The sequence below is a fragment of the Schistocerca americana genome, chromosome 1 (genome assembly GCF_021461395.2).
Source record: "Schistocerca americana isolate TAMUIC-IGC-003095 chromosome 1, iqSchAmer2.1, whole genome shotgun sequence".
Taxonomy (NCBI): Eukaryota; Metazoa; Arthropoda; class Insecta; order Orthoptera; family Acrididae; genus Schistocerca; species Schistocerca americana.
Window position 1 is genome coordinate 219,160,552 of NC_060119.1, and position 14,553 is coordinate 219,175,104.

The 14,553-nt window shown below is 42.4% G+C and overlaps 1 protein-coding gene across 1 annotated transcript in view; it reads right to left on the reverse strand.

Annotated features, from left to right (window-relative positions):
* Window positions 1–366: 366 nt before the first annotated feature.
* The window catches only part of LOC124620491, a 274,372-nt gene continuing 260,185 nt past the window's right edge, over window positions 367–14,553 (reverse strand). Inside the window, exon 19 of the mRNA XM_047147076.1 lies at window positions 367–847. Coding sequence (XP_047003032.1) covers window positions 598–847 — 250 coding nt within the window. The 3' untranslated portion in view covers window positions 367–597. The remainder of the gene's footprint in view (window positions 848–14,553) is intronic.

Here is a 14,553-nt window from a genome sequence, read left to right on the forward strand (position 1 = left end):
AAATAAGCGTCCTGGCATTCATCTTAAGCAACTTTGGGAAATCGATGAAAATCACTGGAACAAGAACAAAACTTAAATGTAATGCCATTCGAGCCTCTGGGAAAAGTAGGGAGACAATCAGAAGCGGATGAAGAGGAGGTAGTTGCATGATCCCAAGGCACTACAGAAAAAAAATGAATACATGCAGGTATACGTGATCAGTGACACAGGAACAAGGACACTGCTATAAAAATTTGATCTACAGAAATACTGATTTGACAACGTCACTATTTGTCGTACTCTTACTCTCTCCCTCATTCAGTCATCTATCTGTCTTTCTCACTCATTCACTCTAACTCATTAACAACTTTAAAATCTTACACATCGTAGCACTTATGCATCTGAAATTTTATTGTTAACTTTTTTTGTATCTATAATATTGATTCACGAATAACTTAATTTGCTACCGGTTTCATTTTATTTTTTTCGCATTCGCTTTTAGGCTCATTGTCAATTGTATCGCAATATTGTGTTAAGTTTCCTGTAAATTAAAAAGAACTGCGGGCACTGTCTTGGGACTTGCTATCGCTGGTAGCCAGTATCATCTGCAGACGCCTCTCAGGCCCTCCGAGCGGCCACCAGCAGCGTGGGCAGCAGAGCGGCCGCAGAAGCCGACGGCGAGAAGGCCGCGCCTCCCTTGTCGTCGGTGGGCTTCTCCGAGTCGTCCGCGCCAGCGATGGCGCCCGCTTGCGGGTCGTCCCCATTGGCACCGACATCAACATCGACTTCCACGCCTCCAGAGGGCACACCGCGCAGCACAACTGCTTCGTAACCAGCCAGCTCTACCGACGTCGACCGCAGCAACTCTCTGAGAACAGATACGGATCTACACTGAAGCGGCAAAGAAACAGGTATAGCCACGCGTATTCAAATATAGAGATACGTAAACATGGAGAATACGGTGCTGCAGTCGGCAGTCCCTATATGAGAGAATAAGTGTCTGGTGCAGTTATTAGATGGGTCACTGCTGCTTCAATGGAAGGTTATCAAGATTTAAGCGAGTTTGAGCGTTGTGATACAACCCCTCTGAGGTGTGCCCCAGGGCTCTGTCCTCTCCCCTCTCCTCTACCTCCTGCACACGGCAGATATGCCTCAAGCCCCCCCCCCCCCTCTCCCCCCTCCAGTACACCTCCTGCAGTATGCCGATGACACCACATTCCTTGCCCTCACTCCTACCCTCCAACAGTCACAACGCCTTTTCCACTTTGACCTTTTTGCCGCATTGTGTAACCAGTGGCTTCTGAAAATCAATCCTTCCAAGACCCAGGCAATCATCATAGGTCATACCACTCGTTCCTTCCGGCTCCTGGATTTCTCCCTTACCATTTGCGCCTGTCCAGTCCACCTCTCCCGCACACTCACCTACCTTGGCCTCACCATTGATCGTCACCTCACCTGGATCCCTCATCTCTGCTCCATCCAATCCAAAGCACACAACCGCCTCTGACTGCTCAAACTCCTCTCTGGCTGAACATGGGGGTTGAACGCCTCTACCATCCTCCACACCTACAAATCTTTAATCCGTTCCATCCTCTGTTATGCCAGTCCCGCCTGGATATCTGCCCCCCACCCACCAAATTCTCTAAGTACCTTCAGTTCCTCGAGTGCCATGCACTCTCCCCACCTTCCGTATATGCCTCCCGTCCCCCACGTGAATCCTCTACGACCTCATTCCTTTCCCCCATCTGCTCCTCTTCCTCGAACATATCCACATACTCTACACCTCCCACCGCCTTGATCCCCCTCACCCCATGGTTGCTCCTCTCCTCTCCCATCCCCGCTCCCTGCCACATCCTCCCTGCCCTCCATCTCTACACTCTTCATCTCCTTTCCCAAGGTGGCTTCTGTCAACTGCCCCTCCCAGATGATGCCCTCTCTCCCTCCATTTATCCTTCCTATCAACTATGATCTTCACGCCCCTCCCTTTCCTCTGTCCTTTCCCTGGGCTCCCCCTCCCCCCCCCTCCTTCCATCCTGTTATCTCCCCACCTAACCTCTCCCTGCCTCGCTTCTTCCCCCCCTCCCCCAGTCCTCTTTTGTATTCCCCTCCTCTGCCTTTCCCCACTCCCTGTTGCATCTGCCCAGAATGCCCCTCCCCTCTTATGGGTCCTCATCGTCCATCGCCTCCTTTCTCCCTTCGCCCCCTTTGTTTTTCCTCTCCTTCCCCCCTTTTCTTTTTCCATCGTCTGTCCAGGTTCCTCCCATCTGCCCTCAGATGTGGTATGTCATATTTGTGCCAACTTTTTAGTGCAGTGTTCAAGTGACTGTTCAGTGTTGTTCATCTTTCCAAAGTGTTGCGAACAGAAACCAGATTGTCACCATGTTTTTTGAATTGTCTGTCTATTATTTTACCTGCCTGCTTCATATGTATTTTATTAGCATCATCAACCCTTTGTTCTATGTTTTAAGTTCCACGATCTTCCGCCATGTTACAATTTAAGTCTCCGATTTTATTGCCTGTTTTTATTATTTATTATCTTCATCTTTTTAAAACAAATTCTGTAGGCTGAAGAGTGGCATACTAAGCTGATGCCAGCCCGCCCCCTTCGTGGGGGGGGGGGGGGGAAACGAAACTCAATACAGAAAAAAAATTGTTACACATTGCTGTATTCCTCCCTCTCTCCACATCCACACGCTCCATCTCCTTCATCAGGGCAATTTCCAGCACCTCCCCTTCCCAGATTTTAAACTTCTCCATGACATGTACCCTTCCTTCCAACTGTAACCTGGCCATGCTGCTCCCTCCCCAGGGATCCCTTTCCTCTCCCCTCCTTCTCCCAGAGCGGTTTTTTCTCCTTCACTCCCTGAGTCGCTGCACCCCCTCCTTAGCTGTTTACCTCTCCCGTCCCGTCCCTTCCCTTGCCATTTCTCCTTCGGCGCCTCTCCCACCTCATCCCCCTTTCTCTCCCCTCCTCCTTGCCTCCTTTCCCCTTCTTCGAATTTCCCTTTGCTCTCCCCCCTCACCCCCCCCCCCCCACCCTTGCAGATCCTCTCAGATTTTTATTTGTTATCAGTAGACTGTATTAGTGCTGTGTTTTTGGTACCGTTATACAGTGTCATCTAGTGATGTGGTTTTAATTGTTTGCAGTTCCTTGCTACGCCGTCCGTCACTGGCTGTTTTACTCGTTCTGCGAATTTTTATGCTCCAGCCGTACTTTGCCTGGTGCCTTTTAATGTAGTGTGTGGTATATGTGTAACGTACTTTTTCAGATTTTTATCTCCGATTTACAGTCACCGCTTTGTATACCTTCTTTTCTTCTGTTCCGCCTTTTTTTCTATATTCCGCCATGTTATCTTTTTTATGTTGTTTTTCAATCTCTTCCTGTCTATTTATGTCTCTTGGCTGAAGAGCAGCGCTTATGCTGCTGCCAGCCCGCCCCTGCTGGGGAAATGAAATGACAACAAAGGAAAAAAAAAAGTGTTATAGTCGTCGCACGAGCGATGGAACGCAGCATCTCCGAGGTAGCGATAAAGTGGGGATTTTCCCGTACGACGATTTCACGAGTGTACCGTGAGTGTCAGGAGTCCGGCAAAAAATTAAATCTCCGACGTCGCTGCAGCTGGAAAAAGATACTGCAAGAACGGGACCAACGACGACTGAAGAAAATCGTCAACTTGACAGAAGTGCAACCCTTCCGCAAATTGCTGTAGATTTCAATACTGGGCCATCAAAAGGTGTCAGCGTGCAAACCATTTAGCGAAACATCATCCATATGGGCTTTCGGAGCCGAAGGACTACTCGTGTACCCTTAATGACTGCAGGACACAAAGCTTTACGCTTCGCCTAGACCCGTCAACAGCGACATTAACCTTGATGACTGGATACACGTTGCCTAGTCGGACGATTCTCGTTTCAAATTATATCGAGAGGATGGACATGTATGGGTATGGAGACAACCTTAAGAATCCATGGACGCTGTGTGTCAGCAGGAAACTGTTCAAGCTGGTGGAGGCTCGCTAATAGTGTGGGGCGTATGCAGCTGGAGTGATATGGGACCCCTGATACGTCTAGATACGACTTTGACAGGTGACACGTAAGTAACCATCCTGTCTGATCACCTGCATCCTCTCATGTCCAATGCGCATTCAGACGGACCTGGGCAAATCCAGTAGGATCATGCGACCCCACACACGCAGAGTTGGAATTGCCACAGAGTGGCTCCAGGAACACTCTTCTGAGTTTGAAAACTTCCGCTGGCCACCAAACTCTCCAGACATGAACATTATTGAACATATCTGGGATGCCTTGCAACGTGCTGTTCAGAAGAGATCTCCACCCCCTCGTACTCTTACGGATTTATGGTCAGCCCTGCAGGATTCCTGGATTCATTTCCCTCCAGCGCTACTTCAGACATTCCTAGAGTCCATGCCACGTCGTGTTGTGGCACTTCTGCGTTCTTGTGGTAGCGCTGCACGATCTTAGGCAGGTGTAACAGTTTCTTTGGCTCTCCAGTATATATTACCACTAAACAGTTAAAGCCGTCATACAGTTGTGGTTTGGCTATCTAACGGCTTCAAGGTGCAGTAGAAATTTGATTTTTAGTATATCATATAACTATTGTGCGAATTTAAAAATTTAAAATGCTGCTATAATCAGCTCATTCAGAGGTATAATTTTCCGTTAACGGTTTAACTAGAGTTGTACTCTACCAAAACTATCGTTCGGTTGTTTTGGAACATTACATAAAAGACGTAGTAAATGGCAGGATTACCGGTAGTATTGGTAGCGTTGGTAGAAAAAGAAACTTAAATGATTGTGTTTAAGAGAAACTGTGAGTCTAAGACTTTTGTCGTTTTTGTTTATTTTTGTTTGATTGATTCTTTGCTGAAACGCGCATCAATCAGTGTGTCCATAGTACATTTTATATCAGTACATTATGTAAATTGCATTTTATGATTATAAAAAATTTGGTGATTCTTTGCAGAAACGCGCATCAATCAGTGTGTCCATTGTATATTTTATATCAGTACAGTATGTAAATTGCATTTTATGAGTATAAAAAATTTGGTGGTCGCCTACCTTCTGTGCTTTTATGTAAGAAAAGTAATTAATTTTGATGCAAGTAAAAATATGTTATCTTGTATTCAATAAAGCATTCTTCGTCATGATCAAAGGCAAGACTTTCATGTTTCTTTTTTTTTTATTTAGTTTGCTTCTAGTCTGACAGGTTTGATGTGTCCACCACGAATTTCTTCCCTCTGACAACCTCCCCGTATCAGAGAAACACTTGCAGCCTACTTCCTGAATTATTTGTTGGATGTATTCCAATCTCTGTCTTCCTCTACAGTTTTTGCCCTCTACAGCTCCCTCTATTACCATGGAAGTTATTCCCTGATGTCTTAACAGATGACGTACCGTCCTGACCCTCCTCCTTGTCACTCCTATTTTTGATAAATGCTTTTTATGAATAACACAAACATGTTTTTTATAAGTTCACGAAGTACTGAAGCAATGATATACTTTTGTTCTGCGGGTTTCTTTATTTTACCTTTCTGTTAAGGAAATTGCGTCTTCTAGCGTTATAGGTAAATCTATATTTTTTCCTTTACTTTAACAACATCCCTTTGTTTCACGTAACAAATCGCAATATTCGAATAAAACCTGAATTAAACATTGACAAATTCAATTTTGCTATAAATACTCTTTAGTTTTAAGTTACAGGCAGGAGTATAAGTATTCAGAACAAAAATTTTCCATAGCTTACTCGGCGCTTTATGCACCCTCACTCAGTTTGTAGACAGTTCATTTTACTTTTAAGTTACAGGCAGGAGGATAACTATGCAGAACGAAAATATTCCATAGGTTACTCGTCCCTTTATATATCCTCGCCCAGTTTCTAGACAGTTCAGCGCTTCCGGTTCTTAGGGGAATCTAGTAAGACACTGATCACAAACGCAAACAAAGCGACTGAAAGGAGATAACGCCCGATAGGTATGTAACACACCTAACGTTCATGCACCGTAGGTACGAACTTAACTGACCAAAGTTGTTACGAAAACTATCACAGTCTTCCCTTACTTATAACAGTCTACAGTAGACTACAGTAGTTCTATAACTCTAGGTTCAACACAATAAGTCAAATTTTAAAGTTGGAAAATGTGTATACGTATTGAGACAGTGTAAACCACAATGCGCAAATAACCTACAACTTATTCATGTAATATTTGCGAATGAGAGCGTTTAGCAGTATCAACAAACTTTTTGAAACTTGTCGCTGACGTCCACACAAAGTAATGACAGGAAAATGTTTATCGCTTACTATATTTTCGCTGCTTAAGCAGTACAACGTAATTATGAAGCATGGGGTTTTAATTTATTACTTCGTTAGTACTAACCTTATTTGCAACACATTTTTCAGATAGTGTCTTCATGTACCATCGAATTTACATGAAAAATTATGTGATTGGACGACACATAGTTCTGGAGATATGACGTCTTTAGCATTCAGATACGCTGGACACAGTTTTTCTTTAAGGAATCGAGGGTAGGGTCTTGCTGGTTAATTATTGTGCAAGGAGAAGACCACACTTGCGACAGATCTTATGACAGCTTATCTTTGCTTATTGTTTTGCTTACAGTATTTGAATTCCGCTAGGTGTATAGTAAAGATTGTTGAGTGTATGGATTCAGCTAATAGTGTACAGTGTAATATCAGACAGTTGGCAGCATTGCTGATAATGTTTGATGTGATACTTTAGTGCGTCTGCCAGTGGCGCAGTTATGGTAACTACAGTTGTGAAACTACCGTAGGCTACCTTAGGCTGTCAGAACCAAGCGTAGGCTACGGCAGTTTGCCGAGTAGCTTTGGTCAGTTAAGGTAGTACCCGTGTTACTTGTACCTCAGATACGTTGAATAGCTGTCAAGTGTTACCTAATAACTACCGATTTCTTTAAGTATGTGATCGGTGTCTCACTAGATTCCCCTAAAAACAGGAAGCAGTACACCGTCTAGAAATTGAGGGAGTATATATAAAGGGCAGCATAACCTACGCAACATTGTTGTTGTACATCTGTCTGTTGCTTAAAAATAAGCAGTATTTACAGCAAAATTGAACTTGTCAATGTTTAAGTCAGGTTTTCTTCAAAAATTGTTGATTTGAAATGTGAAATAGAGGGAAATTGTAGTAAAAGTAAAGAGCCGTCTGCTGTGACCGAGCAGTTCTAGGAGCTTCAGTCCGGAATCGCAATGCTGCTACCGTCGCAGGTTCGAATCCTGCCTCGGGCATGGATGTATGTGATGTCCTTAGGTTAGTTAGGTTTAAGTAGTTCTAAGTCTAGGGGACTGATGGCTTCGGATGTTAAGTCCCATAGTGCTTTGAGCCAGTAAAAATAAAGAAAACAATAAGGTTTATCATAAAATGCTAGAAAACGCAGTTTCCTTAACTAAAAGGTAAAATAAAAACAACGCGAAAAATATATCAAACATCGGTCCAATATTCCGTTGAACTTATATGAAATATATTTCTGTTATGCATAAACAACTGCCGCATTTATCAATAATAACAGGAAACTATTGCCTTTGACCATGACGGAGTACAAAATAACAACAATAATTATCCTTTTTTATGTTTGCGGATGAAAACTACATATTTACATCAAAAGAAATTGCTTTTGATTACATAAAAGCGAACAAGTTGCGATAACAGCTAACTTTATTACTTATAAAAAGCTATTTATATTGTGTAAAAGTCTAAAATACACAATGATGTAATAGTTAACGATATACGTTTCTAATTATGCTCAAAACAAGAAATAAAAAAAAAGACAAAGAGAAATCGTTGGCTCTCAGTTTTTTTGTTACACATCCATTTATATTTCTCTTCCTACCAATGCTACCAATACTACTGATAACCCTACTATTTACTAGGTCTTTTACGTAGTGTACTAAAGGAACCGAACAGAAATTTTGGTAGAGCGCCACTCTAACGGTAACTGAACCCAGGATACGCTCGGATTTTTGCCTCCCCCCACCACCAACGTACGTCTTTTTTTGCTCCATCGTCGTTGCATAGACTATTTGTTCGTTTATTGAGACCAATATCATTTTAAATGAAGTGAAAGGTTTATGCTGCAATGATTCCTTTTTGTACGACACAATTCAAAACGTGGAGCAACTTACTCTCCAAAGTCGCATTACCTGCAATACTAACATGGTTATATTTTCATTGCCGATCAATGTAGAGCCCTGTCAAACAAAACAGAAAACTCAAGATATACCGTTTACTTCTTCGTTACGTTGGATCACTTCGTATAACGAGAGTGGTTACATTTAACATGCGAAAACAAGAGACAATAATCTCCATAAAAGCGAGAGGTAGGTTTTATGGGACAATTGCTCAACATAGGACCAATCCGAGTCATCTCTTGATGTCCTTCATACGTCTCTGACCCCTTCCCATTTTAGTGCCCACCAGTATTTTCGTTTCTTCATCCCCCCCCCCTCCCCCCGTACCCTCTGCTAAGCCATCGTTCTTTCCTTTATCTTTCACCCTTCCCCATTTGCTTTCGCTTGTCTGAAAACTACAAATCTAGTGCAACACCTAGCACTCGTACCCTATTTACACCAATGGTTGGCAACATTGCTGCTCTTGTTTAATGTTATTTTGTAACGTGTCTGTAACAGCTATAGGAGAAGCCATACTGACATCGGTCTGCTCAACTTCATTTACAATTTATAAGCTGAAGACTGTTTTCCCAAACTTTGTATGTAAGTTTTGAAATTTAAAACCTTGGGTTTCTTTGAGTGGACTTCATGAAAATAAGATTTTTGTCGCGTATCATAGTATATTACACTTAATTTACAAAAATGTAACACGAGTCGAAGTTCTGTTTCTAAATGTCCTCCCACAGATCAGCTTCCTCAAAATGCTACCAGGAAGGCTAAGAACACGAAGCTACAAAACACACTGATGAAGCCTCGACTGCATCTGCTGGACAAGCGAATGAAGCCGTATCTGGAACTATCGATCATAGAGCTCAAACGGAATACAGTCGAAATCTTCTGATAATAAAGGGTTCGAATATTACTGGATGCATTGTAAGTATTCTCACAATTTTTCCGTTTCTTTAAATCAAGGTAAAGATGGGGAGGTTGAAATGCGAAGAATGCTCACAAAACAGCACGAATAATTATCGGTTCGCCATTTAAAAACTTACATAGAAGAAAAAGAAAAGAGAGAAAACAGGATCTACAACACAGAAAATTGAAAATAACGGCACAAAGTGTTCTAAAGAAGATGGCGAAAACTGTGGTAAGTGTTGAGAAGAAGAAAAAGAAATCAAAAGTGAATGACACAAGTGGCCCATTGATTTGTGAAAATGCCAATATTTGTTCCCTACTCCAAACCTTCGAATAGATCCAGAGTAGACCACTGATATTTTTTATTCTGTTTATTTCAAATTGATTTCCCCAAAATTAGCAATATTTTGTGCCATTTTTCTTCAATAAATACTAGTATTATTGTACAACTATTACCTGAAATATCATAAAAATCCCTGGTATTTTTTACCTCCGTTAGCCTAAAAAGATAAAATCGTAAGACGTGTTTCGTCGTGAGGTCCTAGAGAGGCTACTCAACTGAATGGAAATTTATTTGATGTCCAATCGCATCTTCACAGCACAGTGTGAGTTTGGTGTTTTAATTGTATTGATCTATTTATGTTACTTATAATGAATGCATATACATGTGAGAGTCATGACTGTATTTTTGATGACGTATTAGTAACCAATAGAATAAAATGGACACACCTCAAGGTAGTGACAACTTGGATATCTAAACAGCCTAGAATCGTTTTATATAAGTCTACTGAAATGCAACATAAAAGACTACAATTAAGGTTGAAGAAACCATCACAGCACTTTATGCTGCTTTACGTCCCTACTTTGCGCAGCATTTAAGTACTCCTGCAGCACATGGGCTTGTGGAAAGCCTTTAACATTTTTAAAAAAAGATATACAAGTATGAACATGGTACATCAACCATAGGTAACGGAAAGCATACTTTTAATTACAAAGTCTTTGATTTTATTTACACGTGCTACTCACAGTAGAATGAAAACCGATTTAGCTGAAGTGATACAAGTGGATTACAGGAAATGTGACTTCAGCACCCTATAGTTCCATCCATGAATCATTAACTTTCGCCTTGTGTTGCGCTTGTACCAGCACGTACCACCAGCCACATCCTATCCCAAAAAACTTTCTCTTCACCTTACATGATCGCGAAATCTGAACAGGAACCTACTTATCCCTCCCGCTCTACCAGATAACTCCTTTCCACGTTAGGGATCCACTTTCCTCCCTTACTTGCCAAACGCTTGATTCTGAGTTCTCCGACTCTCCCGTCCCTCATATTTTCAAGAAACGCTCTCCTTCCAACAACCCTCCCTACCTGCTGCTCATTTCCCGAACTCCAGTGAAGTGAAGAACTTCGATTTAATAGAGGCTATCGCTATTGAATGTATTTTTAAAAAGACAATAATATTTTTCTTGCAATGTTCAGTGATCACTTGCCTGTTTTCATAAATATTCAATGCCCATATCTGATATTTTTTCTTGTTCGTATATTTCATTACTGTTCTCACCTGAGGATCGGTAAATACACTATGTGATGAAAAGTATCCGGACACCTGGCTGAAAATGACTTACAAATACGTGGCGCCCTACATCGCTAATGCTGGAATTCAGTATGGTGTTGGCCCACACTTAGCCTTGATGACATCATCCGTTCTCGAATGCACGTTCAATCAGGTGCTGAAAGGTTTCTTGGTGCATGGCAGCTCATTCTTCACGGAGTGCTGCACTGAGGAGAGGTACCGATGTCGGTCGGTAAGGCCCGGCACGAAGTCGGTGTTCCAAAACATCCCAAAGATGTTCTATAGGATTCAGGTCAGGACACTGTGTGCACCAGTCCATTACAGGGATGTTATAGTCGTGTAACCACTCCCCCACAGGTCGTGCATTATGAACAGGTGCTCGATCGTGCTGAAAGATGCAGTCGGCTTCCCCGAATTGCTCTTCAACAGTGGGGAGCAAGAAGGTGCTTGAAACAACAATGTAGGCCTGTGCTGTGATAGTGCCACGCAAAACAACAGGGGGTGCAAGCCCCCCTCCATGAGAAACACGACCACACTAACATCACCGCCTCCGAATTTTACTGTTGGCACTACACTCGCTGGCAGATAACGTTCACCGGGAATTCGCCATACCGACGCCCTGCCATCGGATTGCCACATTGTGTACCGCGATTCGTTACTCCTCACAGCGTTTTTCCACTGTTCAATCGTCCAATGTTTAGGCTCTTTACACCAAGCGAGGTTTCGTTTGGCATTTACCGGCGTGATGTGTGGCTTATGACCAGTCGCCCGACCGTGAAATCCAAGTTTTCTCACCTCCCGCCTAACTGTCATTGTTCTTACAGTGGATCCTGATGCAGTTTGGAATTCCTGTGTGATGGTCTGCATAGATGTACGCTTATTACAGACTAAGGCCCTCTTCAACAGTCGGCGGTCTCTGTCAGTCAACAGACGAGGTCGGCCTTTAATCTTTTGTGCTGTACGTATCCCTTCACGTTTCCACTTCACTATCACATCGGCAACAGTGGACCTAGAGCTGTTTAGGAGTGTGGAAATCTCTCGTACAGACGTATGGCACAAGTGACACCCAATCACCTGACCCCGTTCGAAGTCTGTGAGTTCCACGGAGCGCCCCATTCTGCTCTCTCACGATGCCTAATGACTATTGAGGTCGCTGATATGGATTAACCGGCAGTAGGTGACAGCACAATGCAGCTATTATGAAAAACGTATGTTTTTGAGGGTGTCCGGATACTTCTGTATCTTGTGTATACAACTGCCAGCCCACCCTCGTAAGTAATCAGATAACAATAAGGAAAATTCGCGGATCACATGTTAAATACCTTAACTCTAACTTTAGTATATATAACTAAGACAACTGTGAATGGATTCTTGGTGCTGACCATGATGATAAAAGAGAAGGAAGAGAACGTCTATGCTGTTTAAGACGACAAGCTTCTGTTTCACACCTGGTCTCAGTGCCAGCACATAGCTTGCCCTGTTAAAAACCACGGACGGGTCGCGGAACTTAATAAACGTCCCTACCCATCAACAGGGACATAGATCCATATCAACAAGATGCTCAGGAGACGTTATAAAGCCAGCCCAGGGCATCTGTGCAGATTACGACGCTGATAATAATTTCATACCTTTTCTAAACTTTTTTCTTGCTTACATGCTTCACATCAAATGTTTAACATGTTAACTCATTCGTAAAGCAATCAGATGTTTGAAGCTATTTTATTCATGGGAGTTCGATCCTTTAAGGAATGTGTGGTGGGTGGTTTACTGGTATACCCTGACCAGGATTCCGTTGGCAGACAACTGACACGCAACAATTGCTGCGGTTACCGACATTTTTCCGGCGTGATTGGTACACAGCACATTTTGGATGTTGAGTCACATTACTATTCTATTTTTATGTAAAACATTTCAACTACTGGCGTAATCACTCGCGTTCTCGTCCGGAACTTCTAGTGACGGTGTTACATGGGCTCACTGCCTGGTCTTGAAGGAGACCGCATAAGCCACAGGCAATGTGTACTCTAACGCGGTATCTCCAAGTACTGGACAAAGGCGACTATGCAGGTAGTCGAAATGTTTTACATAGAAATCGAATTGTGAACCCGCCTGGATATCTGAAGATATGCCGTCTACATAATAACTTGGTAGTACAGTGGAAACTCGATTAACCGTCATCTTCGGGACCGTGGTCGTGTCGGTTGAGTGAATAGACGGATAACAGAAACACTGTATTGCTCCAAAACATAACCTCAATCAATTATTTTATGTATAGACACATATCACTCTCACAGTAATACAATTATATTTCGGAGCGAAAAAAAATTAAACACGATTGTAATAGCAAATAAAACTATTTATTACATGGTAAAAACATCCGTACAGTAGCTACAAAAGTTGCAAAATACGTAATGTACAGTACTGTACTGTACTATAAACTTACAGGTGAAATAGTTTATCTAGCTTGGAAATAGTCAGTCAATTTCTTCTGCCTTTTTGATGTTCGAGCTTTCACCGCGGCAATATTTCGTATTTTTCGGAGCAGTAGTGCCTGCGTTGCATTAGCCTCTTCTTGACTTTCAAACCATTCTATATACTTGGACAGCATTGTTTCGGCCTCTGAATGGCTAATAGTTTGTTTTTCTTCATGGTTTGATCACTCGTCTTCATCAGCCCCTTCTTCTTCTTCTTTGGTGGCACTTACGCTGGCAACAATTTCGTCATCACTCAAAATTTGAAAACCCCCGTCCACTTTGACACGCTCTAACCACTCTGATACTTCTTCTGGCGTCAAATTTGTGCTGATTTGTAAATTATTGCACAAATTGACCATCTTGTCAACTGTCACACACTCAGGTTCATCCAATTCTTCACCTCTAGGTTGAGGCCAAAGTTTATTCCAGCCGTTCTTGAGATTTGACACTGACAAATCACTCCATGCACTGGCAACATTGAAAATGGCATCTTTAATACTGTAAGACCTCCAAAACTGTTTTACAGATGTTGATTCATCAGATGAGAGCAAACGTTCGATAAAAAATTTTCTGTAACGACGTTTCATGTTTTCGATGATTCCCTGATCCATGGGCTGTATAAGTGAAGTTGTGTTTGCTGGAAGGAAGAGACATGTTATGTTGCCGTCATCACTTTTCATTTCACAAGTACGGTGCGTGGGGGCATTGTCAAATAGCAATAGCCCTTTCTGTGGCAACGTTTTTCCAGCCAAATGTGCTCTAACTTGAGGTACAAATTGTTTGTGAAACCAGTCAGAAAAAATTGATTGATCCATCCAGGCACTCTTCTGGGCGTAGTATTGTGCAGGGAGAGCATTCAAATTCAAATTCTTGAATGCACGAGGTTTTCTTGATTTACCAATCACAAGTAGGGGTAGCCTATGATTCCCGGTCGCATTTGCGCAAACCATAGCAGTGATGCGATCTTTTTGTACTTTCAAACCTGGAGCAGCTTTTTCAGAGAGTGATGCTAATGTCTTTTGTGATAAAGCCTTCCAATGAAGCCCAGTTTCATCACAATTGTAAACTTGCTCCCTAACAAGATTCAGTTCAGCCATTTTTTCTTTAAATTGTTCCCGGAACTCAGCAATTACAGAGCTATCCGCACTGAGTTTTTCTCCACTGATATCAAGTTGGCGAATGCCATGACGAAATTTAAACATGTCGAGCCATCCGATACTAGCCTTAAAAGACGAGTCACCATGAAGTTTGTTGTTCATTTTAACAGCCTTGGCCATTATTATAGGCCCTAAAAGTGGAATCCCCTGCTTGTATAAACCATCGGTACATTGCAGTGTCCAATTCATCATATTTTGCAGGTTTCATTGTCTTTCTTGTTCGCACATCTCCATCCGTGCTCTGCATTGTTGAGACATGTTGTTCTATTTTATCAGCATCACGTTTT